Source organism: Plutella xylostella, chromosome 26, assembly GCF_932276165.1.
Source record: "Plutella xylostella chromosome 26, ilPluXylo3.1, whole genome shotgun sequence".
In the NCBI taxonomy this organism is placed as follows: Eukaryota; Metazoa; Arthropoda; class Insecta; order Lepidoptera; family Plutellidae; genus Plutella; species Plutella xylostella.
This window is the reverse complement of record NC_064006.1, coordinates 4,739,110-4,765,000: the sequence shown is the minus strand read 5'-3', so window position 1 is coordinate 4,765,000 and position 25,891 is coordinate 4,739,110. Positions and strand designations below refer to the sequence as shown.

At 39.1% G+C, this 25,891-nt stretch overlaps 1 protein-coding gene across 1 annotated transcript; it reads right to left on the bottom strand.

Annotated features, from left to right (window-relative positions):
* Positions 1-1,972: 1,972 nt before the first annotated feature.
* On the bottom strand, positions 1,973-25,855 carry LOC105390504 (phosphatidylinositide phosphatase SAC2). Its single transcript, XM_038111596.2, has 18 exons — positions 25,631-25,855; positions 24,722-25,089; positions 24,205-24,507; positions 23,732-23,916; positions 23,124-23,235; positions 21,969-22,041; positions 21,381-21,573; positions 20,746-20,911; positions 19,410-19,571; positions 19,003-19,073; positions 17,722-17,851; positions 11,324-11,451; positions 10,308-10,470; positions 7,597-7,762; positions 6,376-6,482; positions 5,900-6,023; positions 4,438-5,231; positions 1,973-3,802 (listed from the first exon to the last, which is right to left on the bottom strand). The coding sequence occupies exons 1-18, from the start codon at positions 25,725-25,727 to the stop codon at positions 3,701-3,703; spliced, it is 3,444 nt and encodes a 1,147-aa protein (XP_037967524.2). The 5' UTR covers positions 25,728-25,855; the 3' UTR covers positions 1,973-3,700.
* Between the last annotated feature and the right edge of the window lie 36 nt (positions 25,856-25,891).

Here is a 25,891-nt window from a genome sequence, read left to right as displayed (position 1 = left end):
TTACATGAAATTCACTTTAAACATCTTAATAATAGAGTTAAACTCTAAATTGGGTTATATCGCTCGAAAAACCACATTTATAACAAAAAAAAACAATAAATATACAGTCATAGCAATGCAACTTCCGTTATTGAAGTCGCCATGTAAACCTGTCGATTTTGTTACTTTTTCGTTCCATCTATATGTTACCGTACCCTCAGTAACAAAACCGAAGTAACAAAACACGCCCACCTAACCTTTGAAAAAATATATGAGCCGTTCAGTTACTAGCAGTGATAAACCAAATAGCACAATTTGTTAAGCATTAACCATGCCTTTTTATATTAATTTATCGTAAGAAATGTGTCAATAAATAATTGATTACGGTAGTAACAAACCTGACGACAAATTTGGTCACAGTTCGACCGGTAATAAAGACAGTCTCACTGAGCTACCCACGGAGGCATTTTTAATTTTTTTAAGCCGGCAATGTCTAAGATCTTAGTATTGCCATATTTTAAAAACTAAAAATAAGCATTTGGTAAATTTTCTATACGAAAAAATGCGGTAACAAAACCGACATTTCCGGAAGTATCAAAATCAGGGCAGAAATTGTTTTCGATTTAAAAATATAAAACGGCTATTATTCGCACTTTTAATGATGTCAAACTATAGTTATTTAGTAGATTTTCCGTAAAAACCACTCCAAAAGTTCGGCTACTTAAGAAATTTTTGAATAAATTGAGCTTCAAGTTTCATTTTATGCCGGGGACAGGGCAAAATGGTGGGTGGTGACTTATTAAAATATTTTTGAAAAATTCTGTTTAAGCAGTATTTAAATATATTTTAGTTTAAAATAAAGTCAATAAGTTATATTTGCAGTTAAAAGGCATTTTTTACCAATATAAGGAAAGAAATGCCTGCAAATAAATAAAGAAGTTGAGGGACATGCCAAAATGGCCGTTGTTATAAATTTTTATAATTCCTCTTATTGCAGTGCAGGAGCAGTAAAAATGCCCTAGACAAACGACAAAGTTTTAGAGGTTATCCCGCACCTAAAAACTACTACGTTATCCATAGATCCCGGTGTACGGAGGACACATGCAGGATATTAATTTAGAGCTCCATAAATTGTTTAGTAAAGGGTTTAGCGTTTTCCTAAGTTTAGTGCATTCGGGCACCAGTGTTTGTTTTTATCTGGAAATGTCTAGTTTTATTGTTCTGTGTAAATGACTACATTTTTTATTTATGTATCTTTTTATTACTTAAATATTTAAACTTAGTACCTGCTTAGGTACCTACTTTAGAAAACAAAAGTAAAAAGTCTTACTTGAAATCCTGAAAAAAAGTCAGATGTTCCATTTGTTCAAAGTTCAAACTGTGTTTTATCATGGTCACCCTAAAACTGCAACGAACGTCGAAATCAGAACGATTGAACGAGTTATCAATATGCCTTCGGCAAATTACAAAATAGCGAGCGTTTGTAAACTGACGACGCCGTATGTAAACGGCGAGATCTTACAATTTGCCTGCGACATATATACTGTTATGTAAATGTTTCTGTAGGGGCGCCTCTACACCCTTTGTGTTGGATTTTTTTGATTTTAGGTCCGATGTGCATTGATTAGACGACTTTGAAGGTACCTTTTATCAAACTAACAAACCGCCTATTAATTTATTATTTCATTGACATTTGGTTCGTTTGACAAAGCACAAAATCCCAACTTCAGAACTATTTATGAAGTTGTTTGGGCGCTGAACTGTAATGGGTATCCATTTTTAAATAAAAAAAATAAAATATATTTTAAAAAAATGGGTATAAATTAGATTTAGATATCCATTACAGTTTTACTGAGTTCTATAAATAATGGCATCAGTAATTAAAACAAAACGTGAAAGCAAAAGTAAAATCTTTACACTATATTTATTTTAATTTTCTATTGTAATTAAATTAAAGATTGCCCTTTACAATGGTATTTTTCAATATTGTTTTACAACTTGTATGTTCTATGTAATAAATAATACAATCACAGATAAACCTAAGTATATTTAAACATAATTATAATTTTAATATAAATAATTCAAAGCAATTTAATTTTTCTGTCGTCATTAAAATATAAATAAGTAAATAAGAATAAGTGATTAAAATTTATCTGTCGTTTGGCGTTAAAATTACATTACAAATTCTTGACTAAGGAATGTGGAAGAACTTGTACAAAAAGTGTCAAATATACAATACAAACTCATGGAATGGACCAATTTTACAAGAAAAATATAATAAAACTGTAGCTTGAACAACATCATAAAAAACGTGACTCTCAAGCATGATATCATTGATAATAGAAATGTCATGTGTAACAGAAATGTATGTTTTGTATGAACAGAATTACGTTTCAATACCAAAATATATAAAATATAGCATAACAATACCAAATAAATTCGGCTACATTCAGAATATTATATTGCCTCGATGTTCCATTTCCAAGCTACAATCTACTCAAACATTATCTAAATACAAAGCTATTATAAAACCGTATAATCTAAACCGTTACTTTCTATAATTAACGTTATATTTTAATTGCATTACGTTATAATTGATTATTTAGCCGTGAGCTCTAGCAAACTAGGTCTATATTTTAATCTCACTTTTTTTTACAACAACTTTATTTAGGAATATATAGGATTTTACTGCTAAGAACTAGGCTGCATTATATTATGGCTCTCTTTTAAATAGCATTATTAGAATATATTAATTCATCAGTTAACAGGCAGTTAGAATGATACAATGTGCGGTTATATTACCTATTAAAAATAGCAGTTTACAGATTTAATACTGTTCAAAAAGTTAAGGTAGGTAATATATTTATAACGTTTTAGAATTGTTTGATTATACAGAAAGTTTGTTTCATGCTTTTGGGGTAAATAGGACGACAACATCAAATATACAGAAATATTAATACTACCATCTAACACGGATTTACAAGAAACTTTCAACTAAAACTATAGGCAAATCCTGATTTATTTAATATGCTGATGATTATTATTTTGATACAGAGCGGCTTTCATTTGTTTTTCCCACACTATTTTTTTTTGTATTTGTCTTATATTTTAATACTGTTTATTGAGTAGATAACCACAATTATGTAACCAGTTATTTTAAATTGTTTCTTTTTTATAATTTTGGGTTAGTCAAATATTGAAGTATGCTAAATAGCAAATAAGTGAGATCATAAAAAGGTTTTTTTTTAAATTTAGAACACACTCGCCAGCGAGTTTTCTATATTTAACTTTAAAACGGTACTGTTTTGTGACAATCTAGTGCATATTTACCCTTCTACAATTTACTATTCATTTAGAATTTTAATTTATCTACGTTGGTAACGTGCAATTGTACGGGTCTTTTTAAGAATTCACTAAAATTAAAGTCTAAAGAACAATTTTATTTAAAACCTAAGAGACTCAAAGTCTAAGCAATAATAATTTGAACTGGCCCATCTAATAAAGTAACTAATTTCAATTTTGATTTAACGGTGGAACAAGTACATGTTTTTAAACATAGCCAGAGGTCTAACTGATCTATACCATAAATTTAATACTGTTTTTTACGGAGCAGCGGTAAATTTGGATTCCTAAATCCATTTTCCTATTTTTCTAACGCACTTTGAACAATTTTCTAACACATACATTATTTAACGGGAAATTTGCGCCTGGCATTATCGTTTTACAGGGCGACAAGGCGCGTTTTACAATCTCGCCATTTCTCCTGAAGTTTTCTGTGCTCTTCGTATTGTTGTTCCGAAATGTACTTCACAGTTGGCGAAGTCTGAAAAACATAAACATAATTTTATTCATACCCTTAGATGAGTACGGGCTGATGATGTTGATACACATAGAAAGTAAGTATCCAAATCCAATCTAAATCACAAACAACTACTCTTGCATGTTATTCATCATAGAACAACACGGTCTCGATGTTATTTATAATATGTTAGAATGTAAGCCTTATCTTTAAGTATTTTAAGACCAATGTACAATGTAATATAATGAGTGAAGCCGTGCGAATGTCGGTGTGCGGTCAAACCTAAACTGGTTTTTGTCACACTGTAACTGTCTTTTTATATAAAATGTAACTTTGTGTAATTTATAATAAAATAAATAATAAATGAGTGTAAGTAGTATTACACTGTTATGGAACCATTTGATATATTGTTTAATCAATTATCACCTATAATACACACATCACCATCCACCAACCCGCACTAGGCTGGCGTGATGGACTAGGCCTAAAACCTTAGACAAGAAAACCACAGTGTTGTGGTTGTGTAAGTGGTTGACATATCTCTGCCTAAAACTCTTCCTTCATTAGAAACAGACCCGTGTCCCAGCAGTGGGGCCGAATGGTGGGTCGTGATGAATACAAACATCATCACATTATCAAAAGAAGATAAAAAAAAATACCTTAATTTTCCTAGGATCCAGATTAGCGCCCAGATTTTGCACTCCCTTAGCTATCTTCGACAGAGGCGACAGAACCATATCTCTCGTGGCACTCGACATCGGGCTGGTCATCGTCTTCAACTGTTTCAGTGCAGACTCGCTGTGAGACGTCGCGATATTCAGCGTGATCTCGTGCTGAGAGTTCGATCGCATGTGGTAGCCAGCGCCATCTGTTGACATCCCTTGGTTGTCTAAATCACTGGAACTGTGTGACAGTTTCTGGGACAAGACTAGGGAACTAGGTGGCGCTGGCTTCGATGAAACGCTGTCTATGGTTATCTCTGGTCTTGGGGACGTTGATTCGTCGAAAGGGTTCCGTTTGACAGACGTCATCGGGGTTTTACTGGACGTCGAATCGAACTTCATTACCAAACCAGTGTCGTAGTCCTGAGCTGGCTCGCTGGGCTCAATCTTGGATGAATAGAGAGGATTTTCGATTAAATCGCAATCGTTATCTGGCTCCGTTTTCTGAGCTTTCCCTATATACACTTGGTTGTTTTCGAAGTTGTCCAACGTTGGCTCAAATATGTTGGTTCTATTCTCGTCGTCTGAGGAATAGTCTGAGCTGAGTCCGTCGGACAGGCTTCCCTTCTTCTTCTGTTGCGGTTGCGGGTGTCTGTTTGAGCCCAGAGTGAATATCTTCTTGGTCCTGGAGGTTCCTTGGTCGAACTTCAGCTGAAGACTCGGCTTGGCTCTGGCGCCGAGGCGGTTCAGTTTGCTGAACTGCTCCGACATGTTCGTTAGAGCTTTCGATCCTGAAACGAGAAGAATTACTGTTAAGTAACTATTGTTTAAAAAAAAACTATTGTTATCGGCGGAAATGGATTCTTCAAATATATAAATACACAACAACTATTTTAATTAACTAAATATAATTGTAATACTTTCAATACAGTAACGCTCTAATTTAAAGACAAACGACGATTCTGATAACTAAATAACAATGTAAACAAAGTCTGATTAGTGCCATCTAGCGGATGATGTAGTCAACTCTAAAAGATTACAAAAACTAAAACCAAACAAACGAACAGTCTGCGTAGCGGCTTGACGACAACACTTGAAGAGTTCCCTTGGATCTAGCTTCAGTAGTCGCTGGAGTACACATGGTGCTCTGCTGGGTCCCGGACCTATATATAGGATAGGGCGGATAGGGTAAGGAAACTTAGGTGGGGAGAGTGAGGGAAGCTGATTTTAGAGGAAGCGGAATAGATGGGAGTTACGATGACAGCAGGAATAGGTTTCAATTATGGTAATCCATCTACTAGGGAAAAACCTGTGTCTTGTCCAGCAGTCGATGATTATTATACTCGTATTACAACTATATTATATACTGGCCGATGATGAACGTCTTCTTCGCCTTATCGGCAACTCGTGTGCATAACTTGATTCATATTTAATAGCATGATGGTGTAAAAATACTCACCAACATTCCGTATATCAGCGACGAGTTGCGCCTCGCTCACGTGCCTGGTGATGGCCGGCAGCCGCGACAGCCCGAGGTATAGAGACGCGCGCCCGCCCACGCTGTGCCCTCCTGTAGGGTGCACCTGGGAATGGGAGTATAGTATAGAGTTTGTTCAATAAACTGTAAAGCTGCTGCCGCAGCACGGGTTCCTTATCGACGTGCATAAACGTCAACGTATCGCGATTTGCCATAAATTGACGTTGTGATTTGTTGAGCACGCATTAAACGAGTTTATCAACAACGTCGACAACGAACCCTTGCAGAGGCACCTGAAAGGTGTCGAGTATGTTGGGACGTCAGTATGTGTGAAAGGCTGGGCAAAAGAGGCTTAGAAAAACGAGTGGTTCGCATGAGTACAAATTCACAGCGAAAAGCGGGTGGCTCACAATCAGGAGCATAATGCTGCATAAATGTATGTTAAATATGTGAATTACCTTAGATTTCTTCTTCTCCATAGCAACCCCTTGCATAAAGGGTATCGGTGGCAGTTTGGCAACGTCGCGCGCCACCAGAATAGACTCACAGATCGAGTGTAGACATTCTGCAAAACATGTACAATAGTCATAAACACACAGTTTTGTATCAAGTATATGTCATTAGAATGTAATGTTTTAAGAAAAATACATTCCACCGAACATACGTAATATGTGTTTGTGTAATTCATATTATTTTTTACGCAACCTTTAGGGTAAATGTGAAACATGTAAGAATAAATCCACCCGACTCTTTAATACAAATGTGAAACCTGTTAACACATATTTTACCCACCTATATTTTTTCCCCTCTTATGGATCCTGACACCCATGTTATTGAAAAATCTTAAGGCTCAGAACATGTGGGCATATTCATGGTTCCCCGTACACCTAAGTATTAATCTAAATCTACTTCGATACTACGTTATTATTTTAATCAATGTGAAACGTGCAAGAACAAAACCACCCGACTTGCAACACGAATATAAAACCTGCAAACATAAATTCACCCACCTATCATTTCCTCCCTCGTGTGAATCCTTACTGCCATATTATGGAAGAACCTCAGCGTCGTGGATCGGAATATGTGGAAGTAGCCCGGTTTCCCACTCACATTATAACCATTTTTAGTTAGTTAGTAGTTAATTTACCAACCCACATGACACATGTGAAACATGCAAGAGTAATTCATTCATACATAATTATATTTTCCTCACCTATCATTTCATCCCTCGTATGAATCCATATGGAAGTAGCTGGTCAACTTCGATACTACGTTATTATTGTAGTCAAGTCAAATGTGAAACATGAAAGAATAAATACACTTGTCTTACAACACGAGTGTAAAACCTGCACTCATAAATCTTCCTCACCTACCATTTCCTCCCGCGTATGAATCCTGACAGCCATATTATTGAAGAACCTCAACGTGGTAGATCGGAACATGTGGAAGTAGCCTGGCTCCCCACTCACAAGTACTATATTGTCAACCCTCAATTGTGAAACATGTGAGAATAAATTCACTCACCTATCATTTCCTCCCGCGTATGAATCCTGACAGCCATGTTATTGAAGAACCTCAGCGTCCTAGATCGGAACATGTGGAAGTAGCCTGGCTCCCCACTCACAAGTACTATATTGTCAACCCTCAATTGTGAAACATGTGAGAATAAATTCACTCACCTATCATTTCCTCCCTCGTGTGAATCCTGACTGCCATATTATTGAAGAACCTCAGCGTGGTGGATCGAAACATGTGGAAGTATCCTGGTTCCCCGTTTACCGTGTAGTTGATGCGGATGCAGGGAGGCGCGTCCGGTGTGGACTTGCGACCCACGTTGAATAGTGTCTGTTGAGGAGGGTATAGTTTGTATTTATTCATTTAAGGTAATATATTATATTGTACTTGTAAGTTAAGGTAAGATTCATCCTGTTACTGTTCCTGTAGCAGGTATTTGATGAACATTTTCTTAGACAGAAAGGAAAACGTTGTACATAATCAAAGAGGAAAATACACTCAACTGTATTAAGTTATGTATAAGGTATGTATTATAAAACCTGTTTATATACCTGATAAAAACGAAAAACTAACTATATTTATATTTCCGCGCAAAATTGCATGAAATAACACGTAACTTTCATGGCGAACCACGGACCATATAATAGCACGTGGATGTTAGTAGCAGCACCGAGTCTACATGTATACTGTAGAACTAGCTGGAGATCCTATGTTAATAAATAAATAAATAAATAAATAAACTAGAGGTCGCGTTGTGGCGCGGGCTGCAAGCAGCCGCGCGGTGCTTTGATGCTTTCGGTTCGGTTTCAGCAGGGTATTGACTTTATTGAACATATCGTAGCAAATCTTTCTTGCGTTTTGTTACGCCTTAAAAACTGTTTTCTCTATGAATGTCTTTATTAAAGGGGTACCGATGATTTTATTTCAGGTCGGATTAGTTTTCAGTTTGAATTTCGGTTTCGGCAGGGTATTGACTTGAACAAACCGTAGCAAGTCCTTGTTGTGTTTTGTTTTGGATCAAATAATGTTTTCAGTATGAATTTCGTTATAAAAGGGGTACTGAGGATTTTTTTTGACGTGGGAAACAGTTTTCAGTATGAATTTTGGTGAGATACGGTTATTCACTTGACTATAAAAATCGAATATTTTATGAGGTTTAATTTTCCCTTCAAATTTCAGTTAACTTGAAATTCATGAAATTTGGTAACAGATGGGTATTGACTTTGCCATAATACACTCACGGGCAATGAAAAGGTTCCACTGAGAAAAGCTAAACGGAAAAATCTAGATTAATGCCGTTTTCTGCAACATTGACGTACATTTAACAGGATATCACACACTAAAACGGTAATAATATTGTTAAATCAATTTTAAATTAAATCTTTGTAAAAATTGGGGTTGTATGGTGTCAGCATTTTGTCAGTGAAACTTTTTCATTGCCCGGGAGTGTACAACGGATATTTTTTTTATTTGGCTTTACATAAAAAAACTCCACAGGAATGTTAATATTTGCCTTGAAAAATATTTTCATTATGAATTACGGATTGTCTCACAAAAATACGGTAGAGAAACTTATCTATATGGACATTTTTTGGTTTCGTAAACTTAACCTAGTATCCAGCCGACATGGTTTTGTGTACAAATATTGGGTTCTTTAACACCTCATAAATCTGAGACACCTCCATTCGCGCGTTTTTCTAGCTTCTCGATTATTAGTTTACTCTGTCCTGAAGAGAAACTTTGTCATAGCAACGAAATTCAAAGGCTTTTTTATTCATTACTTTCTTACGTGGGTTTGCTGTTTGAGACTATTTTTTATAGAACTATGGTTTACTTCAATTTAATCCATAATTGGAACTATAAACGCGCGAAAACCTTTGTCTATCTTTTTTATTCATTAAAGGTATTTCTTTGCCTCAATCGGCTCTCAGGTTATATATATATACTTGTGTTGACGAGGGTATGAGTAGTGTTGTCTCGCTTCGCTCGGCTCTCCAGGGTTAGCGGTATGATGGTTTGCATTGTTTTGCCTCGCTTCGCTCAGCTCCTCTTTTACGGTAAGGTAATACTTAAGTTGTATTGCCTCGCTGCGCTCGGCTCTTCAGGGGTTGTAGTATGATGGTTTGGATTGTTTTGCCTCGCTGCGCTCGGCTCTCCAGTTAAACAGGCAGTTGGTGATTAAAGTAGTTTAGCCTCGCTTCGCTCGGCTCCTCTCCAGGTCTCGGAATGGTAGTCTCGGTTGTTTTGCCTCGCTTCGCTCGGCTCTGCAGTTTCATAGGCACTTGCTGTTTATTGTGCTTTAGCCTCGCTTCGCTCGGCTCTTCGGGTTTTCGGATGTTGATTTCAGTAGTTTTGCCTCGCTCCGCTCGGCTCTCTAGGTTTTGGATTGATGGTATAGGTTGTTTTGCCTCGCTTCGCTCGGCCTTCCACTTCTTAAACGGGACTTTTCCCGTAGTTTTTCTTTATTGATATTAATAATAATTATGATACGTAATGCCTCGCTTCGCTCGGATTTCTTTTCTTTATGGCAGGGTTACTTGTCGGATGCCTCGCTGCGCTCGGCTGGTTTTATTTTGGTATAGCTTGTAGAAGGACTATGGCCTTGCTGCGCTCGGCACTTAACTGTTGTAAAGTTGTTTTACATTTTATATGTTTTTAGGGAAAATATTATTTCCCCTAAAAGTGGGGAGTTTTTATTTTAAATTAAAATAGTATTAATTTAACTACACAAACACGCTATACATTCGTAACCCCTAAGACCATCTCAAAGGGATAAAATTTCATATTTTTGTAAAATTTCCCATGTTTTTAGGGAAATTTTGTTTTTTTCCCTGTAGTGGGGAGTTTTTATTTTAAATTAAAATAGAATACATACAGTGTTAGTGGCGGGCGCGCCCAGCTCCAGACTGGCGACGGCTGCGAGCGGCACCCGCGCGGCGCCCCAGCGGTCTCGCGGCTCGTCGTAGGAGCCGCACAGGTAGCACGTGGATGTGAGGAGGAGGACAGTGTCTATTTCTGTCTCATGCGGGTCTCCCGTGCTGAGAAAAGAATAAACTATGAAAATTGTGCAATGAGAATTCTTTACGGCATTTTAGTTTCCTGTAACTCCGCGTCTGGGAGATGTATAATGGAGAGGAGGATGTTTTTTGTATGTCTGATTTATGTGGTGTTCAATAAAGCAATACTCTATTCTATTCTATTCTATCGTACAATGTACTGCTTTATTTGGGCTTTAATTTGTTTTATATTTTTATTTTGATAAGCCTCCAAAAATTACAGAATCGTAGGTGCTGATCAATCAGACATTTTTACGCTTTGCGCGCCAACAAAAAAGTGTAGCAAGTTGACACGTCCGCCTCCCGCAATGCTAGCGCGCATACTGACCGCTGCCAGACGTGTGGATACGTAGCAAACTCTTCGCCAAACATCCTTTGATCTGGCAAGAAAAACCGACACCGATGCCGAACACTGGCCAACACAAACACAAACAGGCAAACAACGACAAACACCCATCCACACGTCAGTGTTTGCTGTTTGCTGTTGGCTGTTTGCCATTGTTCGCCAAGCGTGTGGATGGGGCTTAAGGGTTCACTCATTACAGCATTCACTAGCAGCTTCCTGCAGTCCTCTATGATACATAGATATACAGGGTGTCGCAACAACTCACTGCGGGTCCGCGTCGACGAGCCCCCACGCGCCCAGCACGGGCTCGCTGTCCACCAGCAGCTTCCTGCAGTCCTCTATGAGACATAGATATACAGGGTGTCGCAACAACTCACTGCGGGTCCGCGTCGACGAGCCCCCACGCGCCCAGCACGGGCTCGCTGTCCACCAGCAGCTTCCTGCAGTCCTCTATGAGACATAGATATACAGGGTGTCGCAACAACTCACTGCGGGTCCGCGTCGACGAGCCCCCACGCGCCCAGCACGGGCTCGCTGTCCACCAGCAGCTTCCTGCAGTCCTCTATGAGGCATTTGACGTGCGCCGCCATGGCCGCCGTGTCTTGTTCCGTGTGCGCCTGCGAACAGAATATCGGGTATTATGTGTTCCGTAGCGACATCTGAAATCCATGTTATGAGATAGCATCTCCCTTATCGTCACGCCAACTTGCAGTTTTCAAATTTTCGCGCCTAAATTCCACGCTTCTCATTGGTCAAGCACTCGGGCGGCGTCACTTCTAGCCGTCAAGTTGGTGAATTTTCCGCCATTATTGCGTCCAACTTAAAGTCGTACGCATTGCAGTTTTTTCAAAATCTTGTTTTAACTGAAATATTAGCAAATTTTCAACAAGATTTTGTTCGCGTCTCGCGTGTTGTGTGAAAATACCAAAATTAAGATGGATGCAGTGTCAGATGAGTGCAATTCGACCGCGGAAGTGATTTCCGCAACTCAAAATGACGGGTTCGAGGCGTGCCTTTCCGAAGAAAATGAGTGTGTGGTGTACATGCTGCGGTCCCCCGTAGCAGGCGCGCCAGAGGAACACAACACGCAAGTGCAGGAGGCGGGCGGCCCGGCGCCGCGCCCGGCCGGCGCGGCCGCCGCCCCCGCCACGCCCACGCGTCTTCTGCCGCCGCCCTCTCGCTCTCGTAAGAGACGTCGAGATACGTCGAGTTCCCGAAGCCTTGGTTCCCGGAGTGGCAGCAGCAGGAGCAGGGCCAGCAGCTCATCAGAGTGCGCGCGCCGCAGCCGCAAGAATCGCCGCGGCACGCGCCGCGCGCGCTCGCGCTCGCGCCCGCGCCACCGCCGCCGCCGGGGCACAACTCGCTCCCGTGTCCGCTCATCGAGTTCTTCTGGGCTCGATACAAGGTTTGAAGTTCTGTCGCAGCAGCTGGTAAGTCAATTATCTGACTTAGTGAGTTCAAATAAGGAAAACCAACTAAAGCCACAAGAATTTTTACTTCCACCACAATCAAATGACGAGGTGTGTAATTTATCAATTTGCATAAAAGAACCGTTAGTTCCGGCGGCGCCAGCTCATAGAGTGGCTAAGCTTGTGGAATATCAACACTTTAACAAAAGTGACTGGAAGTCTGTGCGATATGCTGACACCCAAAAGAAATATTTAGCGTGTCCCGCGTTCGTAGACTTAAAAGTTAACGAAGAATTGGCTAGCCTGGCCGACGAGTCGAGTTCCTTTATTAACTGGCCTCGTATGGAGCGTAGTATTGCAGCATTATCGAATGCATTTTTAACTCAAAATGAAATAGTTAATTCTTCACTGCAAAATGTTATTGACTGGGCGTCAAAGGTCAATGAACCGATAACAGCTTCTACCTTGTATACGAAAATGAAAGAAATTTTTGATAAGGATTCTAAGTATAAACTAGTGTCTCAGGATATATTACAGATTATTTGCGGAAAGCGAAATGAATGTATTGCGGCACGTAGGGGGGCACTTTTGAAACTTATTGGCGATAAATATATCAGTCAGGGCGTAGACAATATTCCACCGTCATCTGAATATTTATTTAATCCAGTAATGCTGGCAAAGTACATCAATAAAATAGGCGGTATTGACAAGTTAAAGCGTGCTACCGTGAAATATAACACTGAACCACAACCTTCGACTTCAAGGTCAGGGTTATCGGTCTTTACATCGCCGACAAGACAACCCGCGCGCAGTGCTAGGCCGTTACAGTCGGTACATCCCGTGCCCCCGGCACACTCTGCTCATCCGTCTTATAAGCCAATGCCCTTTCGTGGTTTTCAAGCAAGAGGGGGAGACAAAAAGTTCGATAACAAAAACAAGTCCCATTACAATAAATTCAAAAAATCTTATAAAAAATGACTTATCGCCGTTTGTAGGTGCCTTTAATACTACCTTCACGTTTGGGAATCACTCATGGCGCCACCTGTAGTACTAAAACTAATAAAATACGCTTGAATCCCAGTTTTTACGAAACCACCACTGATTATACCGTCAGCAGAAAACATAATAAGTTTCCATACACAGATGTCGCAAAGAATGACTGCTCAGATAAACCAAATGTTTGCAACAATCACCAATTGGATAGCGGAAACCCTCAGGACTCGAGGATTTCACATAATTGTGTATCTCGCCGATTAATGCCTTGTCAGTCAGTGCAAAGAGAGAGATCCTCTTAGAACACACAAGAGCAACCATAGATCTTCTACAAAGCTTAGGATGGATCATCATCTTTCAAAAGTCCATAATGTCTCCATCAAAAAGCCTGGAATTCTTGGGTGTGGGTTGGGACACACACGCAAACTGCAAGTCCCTCCCACCGTCAAAGACAGACAGTATTCAACAGTCAATTACTCGTCTGTTGGCATGTGGCAGTTGGATCCTAAAGCAGGCTCAACGCCTCTTAAGGAAACTCAACTTTGCAGCCTTCATCACCCACCGGGGAAGGCTGCATTGCCGTTTTATGCAAAGACACTGTCAAAAACTCAAACTATGCCCCCAGACAGAGTTATAGATTCCAGAAGAGGTTTCAATAGAACTAAAGTGGTGGCTACAGAATCTGCACATCCCGTCCTTGATCCACGAACCACATCAAGTGATATATTACCTGGCCACAGATGCCTCAGACCAGGCACAGGGAACCCAAATAAACGATTCCAAAGTCATCAGCCAGTTGGAGAGTTTTCAGATGTCTTGGCATTGCAATTTAAAGGAAATGTTTGCTGTTATAGGTGCCATAAGAATGAAATACAAGACAGACATTCAACAGTATTACTGCAGAGCGACAACTGGACAGTTATGGCCTACATCAAGAAAGAAGGAGGGACCAGGTTGTTGACCCTACATGGTCTAGCCAAGACACTACTGGACCTCATCAACGAGCTCGACATTATGCTGTTACCACAGTACCTTCCAGGCTGTTACAACGCAAACTGCTTGTCATGCGGTCGACCAACTCCAGAGTAGCATTTACTCAGCCCAGCAGTAGAAAGGATCTTCAGCCTTTGGGGCATACCTCAAATCGGTTCTTGTTCATAAATCTGTAATTTCTAGTATGTGTGAATTCAGTTCTCAGGAAAAAATACCACAGAATCCGGTGGTAAAACACGATTTGAAAGCTATTTCAGTAGCAAAACCTGTGTCCATGAAAGCACCCATCTGGGATGCACGGGTGCTCATAGAATATCTACAACATTCTTCTCCACCGGTAGATATTTTGTTTGAAGTACTTAACTAAGAGAACAGCTGTTTTACTCCTATTATACTCGGGGCGCAGGGTACATGATTTAACTTTTGCTGCGTTGTGACAATGAACATTTAATTGACAATGGTAATAGTATAGTCCTAATTCCTGTATTTGGTTCAAAAACAGATACCAACTCATTTCAACAGTCAGGTTGGAAGCTGTTATCGGGGGCAGATCATAATATTGATGTAATTTGCTGGTTAAGACGTTTATTAGAATTGTCTAGTATTAAGAGAGAGGGGAAACAGTTCACTGAATTATTTTTAACATGTAGAGGAGAAGTTAAACCAGCTTCGGCTACTGTTATTGGTGGATGGATTAGACGTTGCCTTAAGGATTCCGGTATAAGTGCTTCACCAGGAAGTACACGGTCAGCTGTTTCTTCCTTAAACTGGATAGAACAATATCCTGTAAATGACATTATTTCTAGAGCCAATTGGCAATCTGAGATAACTTTTTGTAAGTTTTATCAAAGAGAGTTGCTACCAGTTGTTAAACCTAATGAGGGCAAACGTTCCTTGTCATTATATTTTGAATCTGTGTAATACTCTATTGTTAGTATTCTATTCTTGTTCTTGTTACATTGTGATTGAGATAAGAATATTTTGTGTGATAATAATTATATTTTTAGAAAATTGATTTCTGTTAACAGAATTATTATGTGATATTACATGCCTAAATAGGTACATAATTATTCTAAGTTTGTTGTGATTAGGTCCTATAGGTTCATGGCCAATTTATTTCCAATAAATTAGTATTATTATATAATATGGTTTCCTCCATTTCATTGGTATTTCCATAGTTAGTACCTAAATTCTCATCACAGCTTTATATCTGATGATGATCAAAGTACCTACCTACTTCACATTATTGCGTCATCTCTAGCCGCCAGGTGATAACAGACATTTCTCATAACATGGATTTCAGATGTCGCTACGGAACACATAATATTGGAGTTTTACCTACCATTAAAACTCTTATTATGTTTCCAGCGACATCTGAAATCCAGCAAGCGCTACCTGGCGCTGCATTATTATTATTATTCGGTAATATAATGGCGGAAAATTCACCAACTTGACGGCTAGAAGTGACGCCGCCCGAGTGCTTGACCAATGAGAAGCGTGGAATTTAGGCGCGAAAATTTGAAAACTGCAAGTTGGCGTGACGATAAGGGAGATGCTATCTCATAACATGGATTTCAGATGTCGCTGGAAACATAATAAGAGTTTTAATGGTAGGTAAAACTCCAATATTATTGACAACATTTCAAAATTTTATACAGTTGAAATTCGAAAACCATTTAGAGATATGGCTCTAATATTCACAAAAAAAAATGTTTCCGATTTTTCTATTGATTTATTTCAGAGAAAAACATAAAAATCTAAATTATCATTCGTGACATCACGATGTGGCATAATAATTAAACGCGCTTTTACTTCTAAAACATGAACAAAAAAAAAACATGTTATGTCACTTTGACAATGACAATGACAAACATCACTCAAATGTCTGTCACTTTTATGTGTCCTTGTCAATGACGGAAGTTCGTGATTGGTCCTTGCCACAAAATAAAGTTGAAGTTGAAGTTGATTGGTCCCTTGTTCATGTCAAGTTAATGTCATCCAACTTTTTTTTTTAGGTTAGGCAGGCAATGAAAATATTTTTATCCAAAGCCTCGACGTGACGTCACTCATACTATAAATATTTTAAACTTTGAAATTAAAAAAATATATTAAAACATAGAAATATTAAGAAATAAAAAAATACGGGTCATCTAAATTTGTGATATCTCGTCGAAAATAAAATAAAATCGGTGAGCATTTTATTTGAAATGTTGTCAATTTAGTCGTTCTACAAGAACAAGAAGGATATGCTGTATCAGCCTCAACCTATAAAGGTTATATAAGCACTACTGTTAAGTGACATGCAATGTAAGAATTTCCATAGTGCACTTGAACCGTGCACGCTAAGCGCATGATCAAACCATTTTAACTGTGGGAATTTATATTATTGCGTGTTACATAATGGTCTATGTGGAAGATGATATACAAAACCTTCAGTTGAGACAACATAGTAAAATAAAAAATCTGTTCGCTCAGCTTCATTCGAATCGTGGTACAAGCATGATTTTAGATATGTGTGTGAAACTAAATTTGTGTCCATACATAGTTATCATTACTCACATCCATGACATTACACACTTGCAGAAAAAAAAACACGCACTCACGCCTTGTACTAATGTACTCAATTGCGGGGTAGGCAGAGGTGCATTGCTGCACCCACTTTTCGCCAGAACACACTTGCAGCTGCCTGTTTTTCGCTATGAGTGACTCAGTAGAAGTTTAAAACTGATTAGACGCTCGATATCAATACAATTGTAGGTATGAGTGTAAAATGTGTAAAACTAAATTTGCATTTATAGTAGCAATACTTACATCCATGACATTGTAAACTTGCAGTTGCCGGTCGTCCGCGATGAGTGACTCGGGGATGTCCCGCGTCCCGACCGTCATGGTATTTTAGATATGTGTGTAAAATGGGTAAAAATCAATTTGCGTCTATCGTCACTACGCCTCGTTTGGTTATACATAATGGAGTATGAGCGAGACGTTAATTTGTGTGCAACACTGAAAAAAGGGTGTGAACCTCTGCCTACCTTTACGGGGATTACAGCCGTGGTCATACGAATGAGCGCCAAAAAAACGTGATAGTGGAATAAAATTTTAGATATGAGTGTAAAATGTGTACAACAAAATCTGAGCTGCCAGCACTTACGTCCATGACATTATATTATTGCAGTTGCCGGTCGTCGGCTATGAGTGACTCGGGGATATCCCGGGTCTCTCCCGTCCCGTCATCGCGTCTATCGCCACTTGTCGGAGCGCGTCTTGTAGATAAGTGTAAAATGTGTAAAAGTAAATTTGTGTATATACATATAAATAAACGGATTAATAATAGCACTTACATCCATGACATTGTAAACTTGCAGTTGCCGGTCGTCCGCTATGAGTGACTCGGGGATGTCCCTCGTCTCGCCCGTCATGGCGCCACTATGCGACGTTGTTAATCAACATGAGTGTAAAATGTGTTAAACTAAATCTGCGAACAATACTCACATCCATGACATTATAAACTTGCAGTTGCCGGTCGTCGGATATGAGTGACTCGGGGATCTCCCTGGTCTCTCCCGTCATAGCGTCGATCGCGACTTGACGGAGCGCATCTTTGAACGTCGACAGGTAGTATCTGGAACAACGGATTCATGTTATAGAGGAAAATAGTTATAAGTTGTAAACAAAAAAACGGCAGCCGTAATAATATTTTGTCAGGAAATATAAAATATGTTGTGCCAAATTTACAGTTGCACACAGCGCACCACAGTGATAGAGTATAATATTAAAACTGTCATACTTAGTCGATTCTTTACCCCCGCTAGGAAAGTACGTCATAAAGTTACCGACTGTATATGTGACGCCATTACAGATTATTAAAAAAATAATGGGACGACTAGAAAATAGAAAATATTTTGCGTGCGTTCACAGCTTATTTTGCTCAATAAAAAACTAGAGAAATATTCAAAATCATTGATTAATTTAGAATTTATTTTAAGACAGTAAGTAGGTAAGCTTTATAAATTCGTTTTATTATAGTTAATGCTGTGTTAAAATCAACTAGCTACGACAAAGCTGTTAACTTCTACTAGAAATAGGGCAGGAAGGAAGTCAGATTAGAATCAAAGGATTTAAGAATACTAACACTATATCTAGGCCTGCCACGATGCAAGAAAATAATTTATTTACAAGTCTTACAGATTTGTTGCAAACGTCATTCCCATATCAAAATTCCGAACGCATCAAATTAAAAACAAAAGAACTGTCAAGCTGAAAAATAAAACATCATCATTTCAAATTTGGAATCAGAGACTGACCTCCCTAATCCGTATGCGATCTCCGCGGAGGCAAACTCATTGGTCAAAGTGTGGCCGAAATATGTCGGCACTAGTTCTAGCCTCGGCTTGTCTGATTCCAGATTTCCGTACACCATCTTGGTAGCCATTTTAATGTCTCGCCAGATGTTGTGCTCGTCTATAGTGGCCATATTGACGGGGTGGCCGACCATGAGGTCGATTGCGAATTGCCGAATCGCGTCGCGGAAATGACAGTTGACGTATCTGGCGGGAAACGGCGCCATTTTGAATTTAGAAATATAAAACAGTTTTAAAACAGGAATTCTGATAGGTATACAGGGGGTACTCAAACTAGCCAATAAAATAACGTTTTAGGCACGATCTACAGTGTTGTATACCTAGTAGCTATATCAGCTAAGACATAACCTATCCCTGAAATATTTCTTAAAGTTTACTCTATTATAAAGCGTAAATATTATGACTATATTACCTGGAAGCAGACGCCACCCCGTCTCTCATCATCCCTGTTAGATTTCTCTCACCGGTTCTTGTGTAGTCTCCCTGTGAATATTAAATAAATTATGTAATTATATAGTATAAGCCCCAAATATTGCTATTGCGCAGCAACTTTGTCGAATTAATGTTGATGTGACCTAATGTAATAATGACGTCACCTGTAAATTGAAAGTACGTATAACATTCATTTTGTTATTTGACGTTCTATGACGTGCCAGCAGTTAAAATAAAGAATGATTAGGCGCAATAGTATAATATTACGGAGCTTATACTGTGCTTTATAGCAGATATGCACATTTACTCCACAAATCTTCTTAATTCCAAAGATATTGTAGCTTACAACTATCTCTAGCTATATTTCACTATCAAATCTCCACTAACCTTCAAAGCCTTAGTCCCAGAGTACTGTCTCGAGATGACGTCACCGTTGTCCGCCCACAGAGTCAGGAAGTCCCTCTCTAGAGCCCGCGGCAAGCCTGCCCCAGGGGCGCCCAGCCCTAAGCGACTTAGTTGCAGCTCCAACACGTATTTGGCTATAGCCGTCTGCGAAAGATAGTATACAGGGGGTTGAAAAGAGTAATTATGTACACTGGAAGCGTGAGTGGCGGAATACTATTGTATTATGCATGCCTACGGTCAAATAACTATGTAACTAAAATGTGATAAGGCTGCCAACGGGAATTGTGCTATCTAGTATTTGGCTATAGCCGTCTGTATTAGACAATTATATCCTATATTACTATTATTATTACTTCTGCTCATGGAGACCAAATGGATACACGCCTAACCCCAGCCGACTTAATTTTAGCTCCAATATTTAGTTCGCTCTCTGAGACTGACTATACACATAGATAGAGGCTATAGCCGTCTCTGTAATAGACAATATTATTATAGTCCTCATTACGACAAGTCATAGAGACCACAGAGTCAGGAAGTCCCTCTCTAGAGCCCGCGGCAAGCCAGCCCCAGGCGCGCCCAGCCCTAGGCGGCTTAGTTGTAGCTCCAACACGTACTTGGCTATAGCCGTCTGTGTAAGATAGTATAGAGGATGTTAAAAAAAGTAATTGTTTGCTTTGGAAGGGTGAGTGGCGGAACTAAAACCCGAAATGGAAACCAACGAGAATGGTGTTATTAGTATTTGGCTATAGCCGTCTCTGTAATAAATAATATTAGTCATAGAGCCCATAGAAGTAAGGAAGTCCCTCTCTAGAGCCCGCGGCAGGCCTGCCCCAGGGGTGCCAACTCCCAGGCGACTTAGTTGTAGCTCCAAAACGTATTTGGCTATAGCCGTCTGCAAGAAGGGAATTTAAGCCACATTAATGCCATTCATAGAGCTCACAGAGTGAGGAGTGCCAAGCCTTAGCAGGTACTTGGCTATAGCCGTCTGTAATAGACGTACTTGGCTATTTCAGTGTATAAGAGAATTTAGGATTTATAAGTACTATTGATAGAGCACATAGTTGAAGGCGTCCAGTCCCAGGAAACTTAGTTGCAGCTCCAATACCTACTTGACTATGGCTGTCTAAGAGTAGCCATTTAATGTGCTAGCCAATGGAAGTGCTGCCATCTATGTTCATCATACATCCGTCTCACCTCAACGACGTTGGTGCGATCGAGACAGTCGATGCAGTTGACTCGGAACACTCCGCTCTGCTCACAGATGAGGCCGCCAACAGAACCGCATGTTGCTGATGACGTCATCATACATCCGTCTCACCTCAACGACGTTGGTGCGATCGAGACAGTCGATGCAGTTGACTCGGAACACTCCGCTCTGCTCACAGATGAGGCCTCGCTCGTCGCGCCAACAGAACCGCATGTTGCTGATGACCTCTTCGAGAGCGTTGATCAGGATGCTGACGTTTTCGTAGCGCATGCCACGGCTGTTGACAAGGGAATTTTGTCTTTGGCTGTTTTTAACAGCATGCGGATTTGATCACGCACGCGGGATTGCCTCGCAGGCTTTCATACAAGTATTCATTGCAACGCATTAAATATGTACGTGAGACGCAGGATAATTGCGTGCAATCCCGCGTGCGTGATGAAATCCGCATGATGTTAAAAACCACCTTAATGGTTATGAGGTTACAATGCGGTTTTCACACTGACAGGTCACATATGACAGTAGAACGCAACAAAACGTATTGGAGATTAGGCATTTAACAAAATAGGAGAAATCCATACCAGCCAGATTTTAAAACTCTTCGTGCGTGTGTGTGTGTGCTTAGGTATGCCGATTGCGCAATAGTACAATAAATTTAGGATACGTTCTAGATGACATAGACATCTATCTCTATCTGTTTTCCTTCATAGTCGAAGCATATCAAACTATCTATCAAACATTATACTCACCAATACTGATGAAAATCAAACGTCGAGTAGATAATATCCGGGCTGTTATACATCAACACATGGTCGCTGTAGGCGTCGAAGATAACCTTTTCTCGGCCCGTCTGATCAACCAGGTTCACTATGCAGACGTGCTTGTAGATGCTTAGTTCTTCGGTGAAGTGGTTTCTGAACGCCTCTTGAGATTCTTCTACGGCTGTGGGCGGAGTTGTGGTGGTTAGTGGTGGGTTATTTTATGGAGGTGGAAAATGATGATGGACTAAATGTTTCATTGGAATACAAAGTCAAATTTGATGCGGTGAATATTTCATTTTATAGGAAGCCTGTTTAAATTTAAGTTTTAAATAAAATAAAATTGCACAGTGTGCACCCTTGTTACTATGTTGTTTATGAAGAGAATTTTGTAATTGGCCTTACTATATAACGATGTAATAGATTATAAGACTTTTGTTTACGCTGTAAATTTTCTAAGTAAATAATAGTTTAGCAAAGACCCTTTCCGCTTTCAGTCTTTCAAAAAACGCAACGATTATTTTATTCGATTGTGTGATGAAATAGGCAGGTACGAACTATGTGTGGATCGCTACTTACTTTTATCCAACTTCGGCGGTGGTCTAAACTTCACTTCGGGTTGGCTCCAGAATATTGGCACTGACCCACGCACCTGCAAGAAGTAACAATGTTTATCATGAAAATTACACCGTAAATAAAATCTCGAGAATTCATTCTAATCATTTCATCCGTTTCAGAAGTATAGCTCCAGCCATGGTCCAGCCAGATGTACACACAGATACGTCGAAAGTATAACCGCCTCCCTTTCCGGTCTATGGTTTAATTATCCAAGTTTAAGTAGTTACAGCACAACAGTCATTTATTTTATGTTAACAAATAAGTAATTTATAATAACTTATGTTAATCAGACCATAACCAGACTTTTACTTTCATAATACTTTCCAGTGAAAATATATGTATTACGTGCTGTAACAAGGTAAAAGAAGTAAAGTAAATTCTTGTCTTTCTTATAATTTACGAAACAGAAATGATGTTGGGGGAATCCACTTTAAAAAACAATAACTTTTTTACTTAGTTGAATAGGTGAATGAATTGTTACTTTATAGATTCTAGCTAAACAATTAAAAAACGACCTTGATGAAAACGAAATTAGTTCGTTAACACAAATAAAATTACATGTAACACGTGAGCGCGATAAATATGAAGGTTCATTAGCACGAACACCGATAAATACTGTACTATATCAGAATGTTGAGTGAGAATAAGCAAAACTTAATAATTATTCTTGTGACTTTCTTATAGCTGTACATGTAAGGCCTGTAAGGGTGCATAATCTGACTTTATCTACGATATTTTTCATTATTGAACAATCTCCATGATTTTTTGGCCAATGGAGATCTATAATCTAGACCTCTATTGGCCAGACTAACTAGAGTCTGGCTAGAATCGATATCATCATCATCATCATTACAAATCATCACATTCCCACGGCACGGGTCTCCATTCAATGAAGGAAGGGTTTTAGGCCTAGTCCACCACGCTGGCCCGCAGCGCAGTAGGGTTGGTGGACCAAAACACAAACCAGCTTGAGCTGAGAGAGTTATCGGGTAAGTGGGCAATTCGACGTTTTCCTCTGACTAGGCTTAAAGACAGTTGCCGAAGCCGCGAACGGGACCCTGCCGTCCAAAGCTAAGTCTAGCTAGAGTCGATTTTTTTTTTGTAAATGCTATTTACCTGCACAAACGAGGCACGGTGGATGGTGTCGGAGCAGATGATGGACACGATCTGCTCCGTCTCCACATAGTTGGCCACCTTGCCGCCCGGCTCGATGCCGCGCCGGTTGTATCTACACGGAATAAATATAATAATATACATATATACATAGCTGTACTTTAGAGGTAGACAGTTTTAGTCTCTTTTTTCAGTTATGTGATAGAGCTCATTAACACAATCTCAATAGACTCAATAGATTAAAAAAAGATTTTCTTAAAAAGTGGACTCATTACTGTTTACCTCTGAGGTACAGTAAGGTATAAAAAAAGTATTTAAACACATTCAAATAAAAAGATACATTGAACTAAGGGTTGGAACTTTAAAATGGCAACGTAAACATAAACAAATAACAGACCCGTCATGGACTCTTCTAACCATCCTCATGTTGGATTGGAATAGCTATTTTTTTCTATTTTTGTTCTTCACTGGAGAACCTCATTCTTTTCAATTCAACTTTAAATTCCAACATGATATATTTTCGAAACTTAATAATTTAACATTAAAAAAAATTATTTCAGTCTCCTAGCTACAATGCAGCTTATATCATAAATCTCCACAGTTACACAAACCTGGTGCCAGCCTGATACCGCGACCGGCGCGACACGAGCCCCAGTGTGAACGTCTCATCGCAGGAGCTCGCGGCGCTCAGAGACTCTGTGTTCAGAGGGTTCTCGTCGGCTGGTTCTACGGCTATCTGGGCCAGGTCCACGTAGCCTTGGATGATGGGCAGGATGAACTGGTCGCAGGCTGGGCTCTGGGGTAGATAAAAAAAACATAAATACAAATTGAGAATGGCCTCCTTTTTTCGAAGTTGGTTAAAAATACTCTTCACTGCCACAAAAATATAAATACAGAAAAGTAATCTCTTTCAGACAACTGTGAACTATGTATGGAATCGTTTTTGTGGCTAATATAGGCACAAATTCAGATAAAATCAGCATGGTTGGAGTAGACATTTCAAATGCACAAAATATTAAGAGGAATAAGATACAAAAAGCCATAATCTATAAAATTTGATCACATACAAAATAGGAAACCTTACCCCCAGCTCAATAATATCTTTCAGCATATGTTTGTTCCAGAAGAACCTGTCATCCACATGTTTCCACCACCTGGTGATGTCAGAGACCGGAGTCTCAGCCCCCTCTTCCGCAGCCAAGAGCTCCTCAACCGCATACTGCCTCTGCAGGCTGTTGGTCAGATCCAATGTCCTTGAGTAGTAGAAGCTGTCGCTGTCCTCAAACACCCTGTATAACTCATCTATGAGGCGCTTCTCGAAACGCTCATCCACTCTCTGCTCTGAACTTGTGTATACTTTTTGTTTCTTTATCACTGTGTGTTTCACCTGGAAAAAACATCATTATCAGATTATAAGGCACCATACATAGTCTTTCCACATGTTGAAAGTAGATAAAAATCCATTGAAAGTAATATTTGAATTAATAACATGAATAGATTGTTTTCCTACCCTGGCCTAATCCTGCTAGTACATCCTCACCAAACTAGAAAACCACAACAATTATACAAATTATGTATAAATTATATACTGCAAAATATACCTGTGTAGCAGCCTGTTGTGTTGAATTTTTGATAGTATTGCTCACATTCCGCACGGCTCCCACAGTTTTGTTCAGAAACGCAGAGTTTTCAAACAATCCCCTGTTTATAGTTCTCTTAGGTTCATTTTTGGTTCCGTGGTGTTTAGTGCAAAGTGTTAGTTCAAACTCCTGGTTATGAGGGCCCATATTGAGTAGAACTATAGATTTTATTTTAGTTATTGTATGGTGGAAATAGAGTTGGCCAACTGGCTCGGTTTCATTTATTATCATCAATCGAGGCTCAAATACATTGGGGAGTTCCACCAGACCAATGACACCTTCCGTGATGCCCATACATTCTATATCTTCAATGTCTGATAAGTCCCAAGCTGTAAAAAATGGTTTGGTCTAATCAATTGTATAAATAATAATATAATAAATTGTTGTCAATCTTTTCTTTTGCAATCATGTTTTTACTGGTCTTCCTATAAGTCCCGTAGGTTGAATAGTAGAAAAATATATTAGCATTAATTCCACCTTTTGTACACTTATGTTTTATATTTGTGCAATAAAATAACAAATTATTTTAAATTGAATGTATAATGCACTACCACCATTTCACAAAGGCTTGGTCACTGAGAAGGCAAAGTAGCAAAAGGAACTCCTCAAGCATCTTTTCAACTTCTTTCTTATATCTAGAAAATTTTTAATTTTCCAACAGCCTTATCAGAGGTCTCAATAACTGAATATCGCTTCCCTTTGTTTAGAGTTTGAATTATTAACATTTACTATGGCTTCTTTTAATTATTGAAATTTATAAATTTCCTGGGTACGAGTGTGGTTGACACACGTAAATAATGTTTAATTAAGTCACGAATAAATGTAAATACCAGGAACTTTTCAGAAAATTACTTAAATGTACATTTTTACCTGATCGGACTGAAAACGCCCCCGTTAATCGATGCCACCACAAACTGCTCTCATTTCTTACAAATATGTAATATAGTTCTGATCTAAACAATTCCATTGTGATCAAGATTTATGAGTTACTCTTTTTATTTAATTCATTATTGTTGTTGTGGATTTTTTTTTACTCCGAGAATGGTTGATTGATGTTGATGTTCAAGAAAATTTGACGTTTGGACGGAAATCGGAAGGAAGAAATTTTATGACGCTGAGGTTGGCAACATA

What these genes read in the sequence shown, in the direction of transcription:
- LOC105390504 (XM_038111596.2), bottom strand. Translation starts at nt 25,727, where the DNA reads ATGGAATTGTTTAGATCAGAACTATATTACATATTTGTAAGAAATGAG. An exon ending in TTTGATTTTCATCAGTATTG is followed by an intron (nt 20,912 to 21,380) that starts GTGAGTATAATG and finishes CCTTGTCAACAG; the next exon opens with CCGTGGCATGCGCTACGAAA. An exon ending in GGGGTGGCGTCTGCTTCCAG is followed by an intron (nt 17,852 to 19,002) that starts GTAATATAGTCA and finishes CCGTTGTTCCAG; the next exon opens with ATACTACCTGTCGACGTTCA.